This window comes from Camponotus vicinus, unplaced genomic scaffold (assembly GCF_025532165.1).
Source record: "Camponotus vicinus isolate PSW18456_S1 unplaced genomic scaffold, iyCamVici1.0 SCAF_5, whole genome shotgun sequence".
Taxonomy (NCBI): domain Eukaryota; kingdom Metazoa; phylum Arthropoda; class Insecta; order Hymenoptera; family Formicidae; genus Camponotus; species Camponotus vicinus.
Genome location: NW_028141977.1, coordinates 9080946 through 9094662, shown reverse-complemented (window position 1 = coordinate 9094662; position 13717 = coordinate 9080946). Strand labels below are relative to the sequence as shown.

At 32.3% G+C, this 13717-nt stretch overlaps 1 protein-coding gene across 1 annotated transcript; it reads right to left on the bottom strand.

Moving 5' to 3' along the window:
* Positions 1-5677: 5677 nt before the first annotated feature.
* On the bottom strand, positions 5678-13236 carry Bckdhb (Branched chain keto acid dehydrogenase E1 subunit beta). The gene is made up of 8 exons (XM_083100694.1): positions 12877-13236; positions 12005-12082; positions 11523-11725; positions 10735-10890; positions 9752-9923; positions 8787-8932; positions 6670-6756; positions 5678-6242 (listed from the first exon to the last, which is right to left on the bottom strand). The coding sequence occupies exons 1-8, from the start codon at positions 13007-13009 to the stop codon at positions 6102-6104; spliced, it is 1116 nt and encodes a 371-aa protein (XP_082956820.1). The 5' UTR covers positions 13010-13236; the 3' UTR covers positions 5678-6101.
* Between the last annotated feature and the right edge of the window lie 481 nt (positions 13237-13717).

Sequence of the window (13717 nt, the reverse complement as noted above, 5' to 3'; positions counted from 1 at the left end):
TTTCTTCATTTATATCTTAGATAAACGCAGATAATCTTATCCTGTTTCTGCAACAAGACCCGTGTTTCTCCAGCCGTCGTATTGTCTTCGCAGGATGTATTCTTGAAAGGCAACCAAATTAATAATATTTAAGAAGCTTCAGTAGGCATCGTCGTTAATTGTTTCGTGAGACCTAATACCGTGAGACCTCTGAAATAACAACTAAGAGAGGTGACCGTGACGCGATTGCGAAACCACAAAAGTGTTTGTTTACACATGACCGACGAACACTGAAAGAAATATTTGTTGACTATACAAGAAATCGTAAATAAAAAAATAAGAGAGAAAAAAAGAAAAATATATTCTGCTTTATAATAATTTTCAAAACAGTTTTTATCTGCGATCGATTAGATCTCCCCTTTATTACGCAGAGAATTTTAAAAGATTACAATCTAAATTAATATTAATTTAACTTATCTCCAATTCGTTTCAAATATATTATCTTTGATACATTGGCCTTTTCTGCGGAGAAATGAAATCGTAAACAAACTTTGCCGTCTCTGATCTCAATCTAACTGGCGATTTAACTTGAAGTTAAATCGATCTGACCTGACCTTAATCCCAATCACAAAGTATAAGATCTAGAAATCGGTATAAACACTTACAATTTATTCGTTGTTATAGAAATTCGAGAGATTATTGTAGAATTTATTTTTTAAACAGAAGTACGTATTATAATTATTTATAAAATAAAGAAACTTATGTATATTTAAATTTTCGAACGATCATAAAACATTTAATCATTTCTTGTTGATTGATAATTTTTGGTTCTACTTAGCATTAAAATTCGCGCATTTTTTTATGTCACTCAATTAATATTTTCACGCTCTAGAAACTCAACATTATTTTTTTTTATAAAACATTAGCTTATCGCACTATTTTATATATGCCGGAAATAATAACACGCAAACGTATAAATAATTGCGTTAATTAGATTCATGGATAAGCTCGTTAAAAGATTCAATCGTTTATAGACAATTAATTTTCCTCTCGAATTACTCGGACAATGCAACGATTTACGTATCGGCCTCATCGCGCCGTTTATTTCATCTAATATTCAACGGAGCAAAAAAATGAAACTTATCGATGCGATCAGAAGTCTTCGATCGATAACAGTATTAAACACTTTTCGCGCCTAGGCACGTTTATATTGCCTTATTGATAAAAGTATTATGCCTCGTATAATTATCTTGTGAACACACACAAATTGATTCGCTCCACTCCATTCTCCCTGATGATCTAATTAACTCTCGCGGTAAAACTCAATGATTTCAGGTTTACTAATGAAAAGACCAGTGATTGATCAAGCAGCGATACAGATGCGGTATAATTAACGTACAATCTGCAAGTGATAAATCGATCGGCGGATATTACGTCTTTGTGTATCGCGCCGTCAAAAATACATCGACCGTAATGTATTTCAAGAATGGAAAGCTCCCTCGATCGCCAGGCCCGGACGTTGGCAAAGAAAGAAAAGATTGGCCGATGGACGCAGAGCGAATTAATTTGCCGCTTTCTTGAGGAAGAATGTGTGGCACAATAATTATTGCATCGCGCACGATGCATAAGGTTGACCGTATTCGCTGCACACATCGCGTGCATCAGTCGGCCGACTTTTTCTCCGTTTTTCCTAATGAGCGCCGGTTGCGCATTCGACGTGTATACATAACTATACGTACCGCATATATATGTATATGTATATATCTTGTCGAGGAAGCAATTTGCAGTAAAAGCGGCCGATTGAGATGAGACGAGATCTAGCAAGAAAGACGCGGGACGGGAGCCGCACCTGCATCGCTCTCGTCTCTTACGTGCTATCCGAATGAGTCAACAACCTTTAATTCTCTCATAGGCAACGAACTATGAATGCTAGATATGATACTTATTCCGATTTCGACGGAACAATCTTGATTTTACGTTGCTTTTTAAGTATATAAAATGTTTGATTCATAAAAATCCCCCTACAATAAGTAAATAAATTCAAATTCTATGTACAAGTTATTTAATTTGAAAAGCTGATATATAGTTCAAATCTTGATGAAGTAAAATAAAATATTTTTCAAGTCTTGCGCTATAGATAAAGATATCTTTTTGATTAAATATAATTTAAGATATTTTAAATAATAAATTTTTAATTTTTGTACTTGTTAAAAAACTCTCTCTCTCACTCCTCCTCTCTCTTTTGCATTTGTTATCACACTTCCTTTGATAAGTGTCATGATGACTGTCTAAAATATATTAATCTATAATTTTTAATTTAAAATTTGATAAAAATGTTATTTTGTGAAAAATGTATGGATTGAGAAAGAGAGATTTTGTTTAATATTTAAATTGTAAATTTGATTATTCTTTATAGTGTGATTGCAAGATATGATAAATTATTTCCGTGGCATTCATTTCTTGGAAGAAATTACCGTGTTAACGGTCTATCAAAATTGCAAAGAGCACGTAATCAATCTATCACAATCCAGTTTTGCCCATTAACATTACAATAATCCATCGAGTATGCTTGCAACAAAAATGTATAATTTATGAACGTTTCAGTTTTTGCGACACAGGCCGCAGTCAAAACGATTATATGTACATATGTGTATTACTATAAATGTATATCAACGAATTTATCGTAAAACTTATTTGTCGGTACACATTATCATTTGCGTTTCTTATGCGCATATCTAATCATCATGACTTTTATAAGGAACACTTGTAACACACGTGCGGAATTGCCATACAGTATGTATCGACATCATATTACTATATATATTTCTCGATACATCATACGTAGATATCTTATACTTGTTAATAACAAATTTTCAAACAAATTAATACTCCATGAAAATAATTTCGCGCCGTAATCGCAAAATATATATTACGTGATTGCGTAGTGTTTGAGATATTTAAATAAACCACACGAGAGTCCAGTAATTTCAATACCATTTTAATTGATGTTTCTGTTAGGCATTAAATGCTTGATATATAATATCTGTTCGTGCTTTATTATATTAACCACGCTGATACAATCTCATCTCATTCAATTATATAGAATAATTTTATATTAAAAAATGATGATTTCTGCTAAATTATTTTAAGATCAGTTGCGCTATTTTGAACATGATAAATGCGATGTACCCAATACTAAAGCTACCTGTACGCACGCATCGGTAAAGCGGCGCGTTAATTGCGGTTGCAACTTATGTTAGTTGCGTGTGCACGCTCATAAGGAAGAAGCCCTCGGGGAGTTATACTAGAAACTGCGTTGTACTTTAAGAGGCAAGTACGCGCGAAATAGATTTATAAGATGGGCACGAAATGCGCGCAATGAATCAAATTATTTTAATTCCGTGCAAATGAAACATGAGTGTTTCGTCGCTTTAGATTTAACGTAAATGTTCTAGACTTCTCGTAAACATATTCTGTTATGAGAGCGTCGCGTTCAAGTATAAAACAGTTATTAAAATAGATTTTCTTTAATAAACTTAAAAATACAAAAATATACATAAAAGAGTGAAAGAGAAGAAGAAAGAGGAAGAACGTAAGCTCATATTCCATTTAAAATTCTTTTGATATATGCCATACAATTAACGTCATAATTACTGTTTTACACTAAAAACTTCCACGAAATTATTTGCCACAAGATTGCACAAAATATCTTTTTGCGTACAGTGTTTTTAAAATATTAACGCAATTTTATTCACATTTAACCTCCGCGTTGGCAAACAATATTATTTTAGATAAGATAAAAAACGCAGCTGTTAATTTCGAAAGCGCTAGTAAATATGTTGAGTCTGATCGGACCAATGGAAACTTTCATCACTGGCTACTTTGTGTTGTTGCTGTAGAGATATCGCACTGTTACGTAGCATAAATCAAGATAACAAATTGATGTTTAATTTGGCCCGAAGAATCCTTTCTCTGACACTTGTGTATGACATTGACACGTGAAAGAAGAGTGTGATATCCGATCAATCGATTATGAAGATCGAGGAATGAAAACAAAGTGGTCACTTATGATATAAATAGGATTTATGTAACAGAACATTTGTGATTTTTTTAATAATAACTTTTTAATAATAAATTTTTACGAATAACAGATAATCTCGTAGCATGCAAATATTTTGATTTCGTATGCGTCAACACATTTTTAAATGAACAGATAAGTCAATGATAAGCCATTGCATAATATTGACTTCTTAGAACAACAAAAAATTCTAATTGTGGTAATTAAAGTAACATAAATTAATTAGCACATAAACTATCAAAATAATCTGTCCAAGAACGTATAAAAGAAACACTTAATGTTTTAATTTTTGATACGTAAAATGAGGATAACAAAAAAAATCAAGATTTGAAAAATTTAGAAAAAAATTTAAATTATTATTTATATAATATTTTTCTGGACAAAGATTATGTTTATATCATTTCAATGTAGAATTGCTGCTGAAAATAAAAGTATTCTAATAACTTATATTCTCTAAAGAAGTATCGCGCGGCTCATGATCATTATCGAATTGAAGAGAGTGAAAATCTCGCGACTTTCGATATCTTCGAGCGCATCGGTGCCATATGTTAGCATGTAAAAGCCGTTGCTCTATTCTCACAAAAATCGATTAATAAAAAGGTAACTCGTCGACCTTCGATATAGTCTATGCTTCTCGGCGACTGGCTCTCCATCTCTTTTTCACTGTTGACGGATCTCTCGCTCTCTCTCTTAACTATTTTCTTATCTCTCTCTTTCTCTCGTTGCGCTCCATGTATACATATATCGTTGCCAACTTTCACGTATCATAATATACAGTGAAAGAATGTGGTTTCCCTTTCAAATTACAAAATATATGCCACGAGTGAACAGTTCAGCACACTTCCCTTTCTTTAATCTTATTTTTTACGTCATTTAAAAATTTTTCGATTACCTCTTCGAATGTAATATGAATTTAAATTCAATAGTAAGGACAATCGGATTTTTTTCAAATGTAGACATTGGCGATAAATAATAATCCCGTTCAAACATTAATTTTCCTTAATAAAAACAGATAAATCACATCTCCGCGTTTTTGTCAATTTTTAACATGTTATTCTTACGCTTTAAATTCAATCTTCTTTCGAATATATCGTTTTCATGCCTTCGAGCTTGACTGAAAACTTACATCCTTGTTGACAGGCGGAACATGGTGATCTTAAAGGTTTAGACTGGAAAGGACAGCGTCTGAGACTGAAACCTTGATTGAGATATTACATTGCCGTGGTGCGCACAATCGGTGCGCAGTTTTATTATTAAAGAAGGACTTGACCCAGATTATCGGTGAAAAAAAAAGATATACACCTAGACGATCCATCCTGATTGCGAATACCTATCTGACGTCTTCGTCGACCGGCACGTCATTGCCGCCGGCGACGATTTGTATCATCTTTCACGTTATTAATTTAGACAGGAGGGATAGATTTATGTGGGTTGCGGTAAACTAGGTCAGGGACATGCTTTGCATGCGCTCAATATATACTATGTAGATTCAATTTTTTTGTTTATCTGTTAGCAATGAAGAATTTATTATTTTAGATTTAATTATTTTATGCTAATTTTCTAGCAATAATAAATAATTTATGCTTATTGGTAGTTTAGGAATACGAGCAAATACATGACTTACATTGTGTGTGTATAGCACTCTGTTCATTTATAAGCAGCAAGATAAATATAAAGCGCGTATTTCGCGGATTTGATTTAACACTAATATATTCTTCTTTTTTCATTGTCTATTTTTTGTACCTTTTATATATTTTTTCAGGATATAATTTCATATTAAAAAAAAATATATATATATATATATATATATGTATATAATATAATATAAAAACATTGAAAAATGTGTGTGATAGATTTAAAAAATTCATAAAATGGTGACACAGAATAAATGGAGAATAAAAAATAAATTATAAAAAACTAATAATATAAATATATAAAATACGCTTTCCAGTGAGAACACTTTATAACTTGTAACACTTTGTTTTTTTTACAAAGAACAGGTTTAACTTTTTTCACTGTGGTATACTGCAACAACCATAGTTTTTTAGTACTTCAGAATATCTCGGACAGCCGCAAAGCAACGCCACTTGTCCGGTAAGTAAAACGGCTCAAAGATATGTGGGAAAGGACAATCCCATCCTGTGACCCTTTGAACTGGCGCCTCCAAGTACAAGAAGCACTCCGCCTAATTTAACAATCATTAGAGAGATTTGATACAATCTATATATGTGATTAATGTAATATTTTTATTAATGTAAACATGACTTTCTAATGTAAACATCAAAAGAGCAAATACCAATCAATTAATTAGGGATATAAATACGAGAAAATTTGAGAAAAGTATTCAATTAATCTCGGTGATTTTAAAAACCAGTTTATAGCCTTTTATGGATATAATTTTACCATCTTGCATGATATTATATCTCGGACTATCAAAGACTTCCGACTCAGCGCTAGTTTATGTATTAAGATCATGCAATATATGTGTATTTTTACGTACATATCCGATTATTGCGTTATTAGGTGTCTTTAAATCATTTTATGTCACATTGTTTGCGCAATAAATTTTACTGTTGTCACGAATCTGACTTATGAAAAAGTAGGTACCTTACCTGTACGGTCGCAGCTATTTCTGCCCCAAATCCGTTTGTCATCGGTGCTTCGTGGGCAATAATTACGCGTCCGGTTTTCCTCGCCGACTGCAACATTTACGCACATATCACGCATGGCAATTTATTATCGGTCGACCGCTGGGTTTAATTCGCGCGTGATTTACGTCTCGTCCCATATTGTTGCGATATAATAATAACTTATAGATACGACCGCGATGCTAAACGGGCACATTAACGCCGCGACGACGGCGGCACGAGCCATCATTTTGTAACGGCTATCAAATACAGGCCTACAACATGATCGACGATGGAAATACACGCTGACGATAGAATGGTTGACGATCGAAATAGATAGGCACACTTATGTATGTGTTTCGTTGTAAATCATTAACAAAGATAACTAGATAGGTAACGCAAATATTGAACGTCGAATACAGGTTCGTATGACATTTTCGACTTGCATTCATCTTCTCTGCACTTTCAGAAGCTGCAATTTTTCGTCATGGAAACTCTCCATAAAAAATCTACGTTTCTTTACTTATCGGATTAATATTTATGAGATTCTACATTCTCCTATGACAATTTTAATTTTTATTAATAGACAATTTACAGTTGCAATGCAGGTGTATCTAAATTATGAATCTTTTATTATTATTTTTTTTAATAATTTTTAAATTTGATTACTTTCAAAGCAGTATTATCTAAAGAGAAAGTTATTAATTCTTTTTACATATATTTTAAATTTATTTATTATATTTATTTATTATATTATTTATTATATTTATATATAAATATATATTTAAATATAATATAATATAAATATAATATATAATATAAATACAATATAATATAAATATAATATAAATATAATATAATATAATATAAATATAATATAAATATAATATATATAAATATACATTTATTATTCTAAAATATTAAAGAGAGAGAGAGATTTTTATTACATATTATTAAATGCTATTAAATGCTAATGCTATTCAATAATATATAAAGCTTGCTAAATTTTTTAAGAACTATCAAATTCTATAATAAGATGTATGTACATATCGTGGATATTAATTTTCCTTTAAGATACGACTCTAATTAAAGAATAATGCATAAATGTCATAATTTGAATAATTTATCACAATCCTCAATATTGTCTCTCGATATTTATCAATCATTGCTCCACTTTAATCGAGGATTTTTCCGGCTAGAAGCGTTTCTCATCAGAGCGACGAATATATTAGAATTTCGTTTCGCGAGCAGAGTCGTCTCTCGTTACGAAACCGCGCAAATGTTTCGCAGACAGGCATCGGCGGGTAGACAAGATAGCGAATCTCCGCGACTGTATCGAAATTGCGGCAAAACGGGTTTCCAATTACGCTCGTACCACGTCTTGTTGTGCGAGCACCACTCTCGCGGCGCATATAATATCACGGCGGTTTGTAAGCTGCGAGAAGTGCATACTATACGATTGGCATATCATTAGGCGACCGGAGATCGATTAGCATAAATCAGCGCGATATTAGCGTCTGGAGATCCGTAACCCGAAGGGACACGCAAGAGTCCAGACCGGAGGATTTCGCTCACGATCACTTCCACTATTACACGATAACCGCTTGTGTCGTCGACGAGACGTCGTAGATCGGTGCAATAATATCGAACCTTCGCGTGACAATCATCCGAAATCTCTCGATTATTCTTTTTGTTATCCGAATCCGCCAATATTTCGCCAACGGGATACGCATACAAATGGCACGAAAGACACCTCAATTGTCTCTCTGTATTTTTACGTCTGAATCCGACGGTTTTTTACTTCGTGCCTTTCGACATCATGCATGATTCGTCATTGATAGTCGAAACCTCGAATTGACTCGAGAGAATGGCGAAGAAAAGAGATCGCGCACAATTATTTGGCCCTTGAAATTCTCGAAATAAGAGATAAATCAGGATCCCGTGAACGTGCACCTTATCAAAACAACGAGAAAGGAAAAGGCAAGGAAGGATACGCGGTACTTGAAGCGATCGTTTTCTTGAACTGATTTCTTATTCTCAAGGAAACGAACGTAATAAGGTGAAGAAAAAAAAGAGAGAGAGAAAGATTGAATTGTGTGTACCTTGCATACGAGTTCCGCGTCCCAAGGTAGAATGGAAATGAGGTCTATCACCTCGCAGGATACGTTGAGCTTCTCCTGGACTAGATCAGCCACTTCCAACAGCACGTGCACTTGAGTGCCCCAGCCTACGAGTGTCACGGCATTACCTACGCAATAACGAAACACACTTATATAGACAAACACCTGTACACCTAGACTCGTGTAATCGAGAAGCGCGTGTATATGCGTTCCTTCTGTTATATCCTGTTTCAGGATCGGTCATCAGCGAGAGCGCCGCTTCACTCTGGCGATTGGATAATGGAAGGACGATTACACTCGGTAAATTATATTCATAGAGACTTCAAGCCGCATGTATACCAACAGTCACTTTCTATATATGACTTTAAATAATGTCTCTTATGCGTTATTTTCATTGGACAACATATATTCTATCATGAATGTAAAAAATAAAGAGAGACAGAGAGAGAGAGAGAGAACTTGTAGGTTTTATATTTAAATATTTTGCTAAAAGAAGATGATTTTACAACCGTAAATATTTATTCATATTGCATAATTATTACATTTAATTTCCGAATTTTTGTCTCTGATTCGAATTCAATTTATACAATTTATTTCATTAAGATAATAGATTACGAGCGGAAATATTGCTCTTAAATTAGTTATCATTATTAAAATTGGATTGATAAAAACATTAACAGTAGTAATTTTTTTATTAAAAATACTAACATATTATTTGTTTCAAATGTCAAGAAGTTTTTATTCATAAAATTCTATAAACTAATCCATAAAATTTATATACATTTAAAATATGTAATCAACAATATAGATGATCGATATACAAGTATAGAACAGTACTTAATAAATTCTAATAATGCCAAGAGAGTATGCTAAGAGAAGGAGAAAGAGAGAGAGAGAGAGAGAGAGAGCGAGATGCAAATATTTAATAATATATTAATAGAATTTACCTTTCCTTACAACTTCACCCTTGCCGATTTCGATCTTGTAATGTGCTAGGGGCACTTCGTCGACTGCTGTGCGATATAGAATTTTGGGTTCAAATATAATACAAGGATCTGGTTCATCTATGCAGCTCAATAGTAGACCTTTCGCATGCATTGCTCCACGAGGCACGACAATCTAAAATAAAAAATCAGCTGTTTTCAAAAACGCCAAACTGTCTTTCGCGATTCTTTTCGGTTCGTGATCTCTCTTCTTGACGGTTTCACAAAACAAACGTGAAATTTATCGGCTCCAGGAAATGTCGGAGCGATATTACGCGACACGCTTCTCTCGTAATCGCGATGTACGATAGCGGCGATTGCGCATTAGTGTGCGAGCAAAACTTTCTTCATGCATACGTAGAGTGTATACGTCGTACAATATTCATGGAATTTGTTGAAGAAAGTTGAGAACTCATGGCTATAGCTGGTGCGTAATATAGCGAAGGTACGAAGAATGTTCCCGATGATGAAAATTTGATAGCGAAACTTGTTTGCTTGACTCGCGCGATCGCGGTATATTAATGACTATTTAATTTTTTTCACTCATCCGAATTTTTTTTGTATACGAATTAAAATTATTTGAACAATTGCGATTATGTAATAACAAGATTATTTTTTATTTCTGTTATTCTATTATTATTATTGTTACAAGTTTGATCGTCATTTTTCAAATAATTTTAATACGTGTGCAACATGATTAATTTATAAAAAACATTCTGATGAGTGAAAAAAATTACCAACAGCTCAAATATTTCGTATACGAACATGATCATTTTTTATTCCATTACGAAATTGTTTATCTCAATAAAGAACATGTTTTTTCGTCGATTATTCTCAAGAATACAGATACTGCGCAGTCAAAATAATTGCGGTCAAGAAGACAAGAGATAGAGCGGTTTTATTATATTCGATAAATAATAAAAATGTAGCGCACATTTATTACTGACCTTCAAGCCGGGAGTATGTGCGAAATAAGCTTCCGGACTTTGAGAATGATAAACGCCACCATGGCCAACTGCTCCACAAGGTGCACGAACCGTAAGTTTACCACAGTCAAACATACCGCCGCTTCGGTATCTCACTTTGGCAGCTTCGTTTACCAACTGCACACAAAATTAATATATAATTCGAGATTTTCTGTTTTTTAAAAAATTTCTCATTTTTTTGAGTATGGAATCTTTTTAAACCTTGACATCTTTTTCACGATATGTCAAAAAGATATTCTGCTAATATCTAAAATTATAATTATCATCTATTTATTATTTATACACAGAAAAAAAATAAGTGTCATATCAAAACTTATACATATACTTAAACTAACGCGTTCATTGTTTCGTATATACGCAACAATTTATAATCTTCTTAGAAGAATTTAATAATTTTAAATGTCAACAATATTAGCCTTATTTTAATATTGTAATTGTCACCTCAAGAATATATAATTATTTAATTCTTCTTTAAGAAAATTATAATCTTTGATTTAAAAATGTTATTTTCTATCTAACATTGTTTCTTTTCCATTCAAGAAAATTAAATCTTAAATCATAAGAATATATTTTTTTTTATTGAACTATATAAAATGGCTTCATTCAAGTAAGCAATTATTCAAGCAATTATATTTTTCTTTAATTATCGCAATATAATTCCATTTCAAGATTTCCATGTTAAAACTAAATATATTTTCAAAACAAGAATGTCCTTTTTTTCTGTGTATATTACATGAATAATGAAATACCTGATCGAAGGCAGGAAATATGTAATCTGCAAATTGTATTTCGGCAATGGCCGATATTCCGACGTTAGCTAAGCCAATTCCAAAGCCGACAATTCCTTGCTCGCAAAGAGGTGTATTAAAGACGCGATCAGCGCCGAAACGTTTGTTCAAATACATCGTGCAACGAAAAACACCTCCGAATGCCACGTCTTCGCCAAATATCACTGAAAGTTAAAAAAAATTCTGAATTCTGAAAAATATGTAAAAATATTTTTTATAGAGATTTTAAATTCGCTTTGAATAAAATTTTATTATTATTTTTTTTTCCTTAAGTAGTTTGAAAGCACTGTGAAAAATTAATGAATGTCGAAGATGTTGAAAATGAAAAATATATACCTCATAAATATATGAAACTATATATACATATCTCTAGGAAAAAATGATCTTATATTTATATATAAATTTTATGTATTCTATTTAAAAGCTTTCAACAGGATATTTACCTGAACGTGGATCGTTTTCCAATGCAAGAGTAAGGGCGTGATTTATAGCTTGATACATATTCAGCTTTTGAGTCTCACCTGAAAGCATATCTCTTTTACATAATCATGTGTGAATAATGCATTATTGAGTATTAAGTGATCACGTACGTACTAAGAAGTTCTAGAACATTCTATTGCGACTTGATAATAAATGATATTCTTCTCTTTACATATAACAAATATTCAAAATTATTTATATTGAATCCTATTACATCATATATGATAAAAAAACTTGTCGATATTTTATCGTCACGTTAATTTTCGATTCATTCTTGACACAAATACTGCGCATTTTCGCGTTCTTCACGCGTGAGAGACAACCATCAAAGTCTAAAGATTACCAAAGAATCGGATTTCAAAATATCCGAATATTCGAATACTCGAATGCTCGAAAATTTTGAGAGAGAAATCGAAATATGTCATTTTATATTATCGTATACTTTATTTCGCTTGAAGCAAAAAATAGGTAAATATTTTATAATTTTCAATTAGTCCAGATTTCGATGTTAGAAATTAATTTCTATTTTTATTTGTAACAATTGAGAAAACATTCTTAACTAACATAAATAAATAATTTTCTTCTCGATAATTAAATATTCTCCTAATTATACCAGTTTATACCTCTATATTAAGGGTATTATGCACACGAACTTACATAATTACGTATAAATTTTTCAATTAATTAAATGCTTAAGAAATTATAAATTCCATCTTTCATTAAGCTCATTAATCGCTTATATACTATTAGTGCCGACTTTGCGTGTCACTGCTTTTGCATGACTTTGAATGATGATTCACTATGATTAATACGTGCAAAAAGTAATTACACTTACCGATGGTACTTGGCCTCTCGCTCGGGAAATACGTAAAGTGCGCCGACTTGACATGCTTCCGCTCATCGGAATTTCGGCTCAGAAGTAGTTTTCTTCCGGCGCTCCGAAGCCGTGTGCTCAACTTACTGAGCATAATTTCTCGTTTGAAGCGCTATTTTGTCCGCGTATACGGGGTCGCAGGTCTTATCTTTATATGCACATAATACAATGTCTCGGCGCAGAAACATCACATGCAATTTTCGTGAACGGCCACGAAGTCGTACGTGTGCACGTGCTCTTTGATCGAGCGATTAAAAGCGCTGCCGATCTACGAACGGGAACTAGTCGACAAACTACTTCGATACACTTCGATATACTTCGTACATACTTCGAAATAGTGAAGCAAGATCGGAAAGGGAAACGACCTCTTGGAAAAAAATGGGAGAAGGAGAGAAGACGATAACAAGCTGACGTCAATAGTGTTTGCTCATTTAACATTTTCGAAGATTAGTTTCAAACTTGATAATGGCAAATAACATGCTATCCCAGAAAAAACTTCCAAAAAATGTCTATAAAAAATGAAATCTTATCACAACGATAAAACTTCGTTTTTAAAATGGTTTTTGACCTTTTACGCTGTCTGGGTATGTATATCATATATAGTAACTATGAGAATAATAAGTTTGCAATTAGTATATATTATATTTAATATAAATAAAATATTTTTATATTATTTTTATATTAAATATTTATTACATTTTATTATATTTTTTACTTTTGATTTAATGGTGAACATTGTGTGAAATAAATATATATAATTTTTATTAATATTAATATTAATATATATTTTTAAATTATTAAA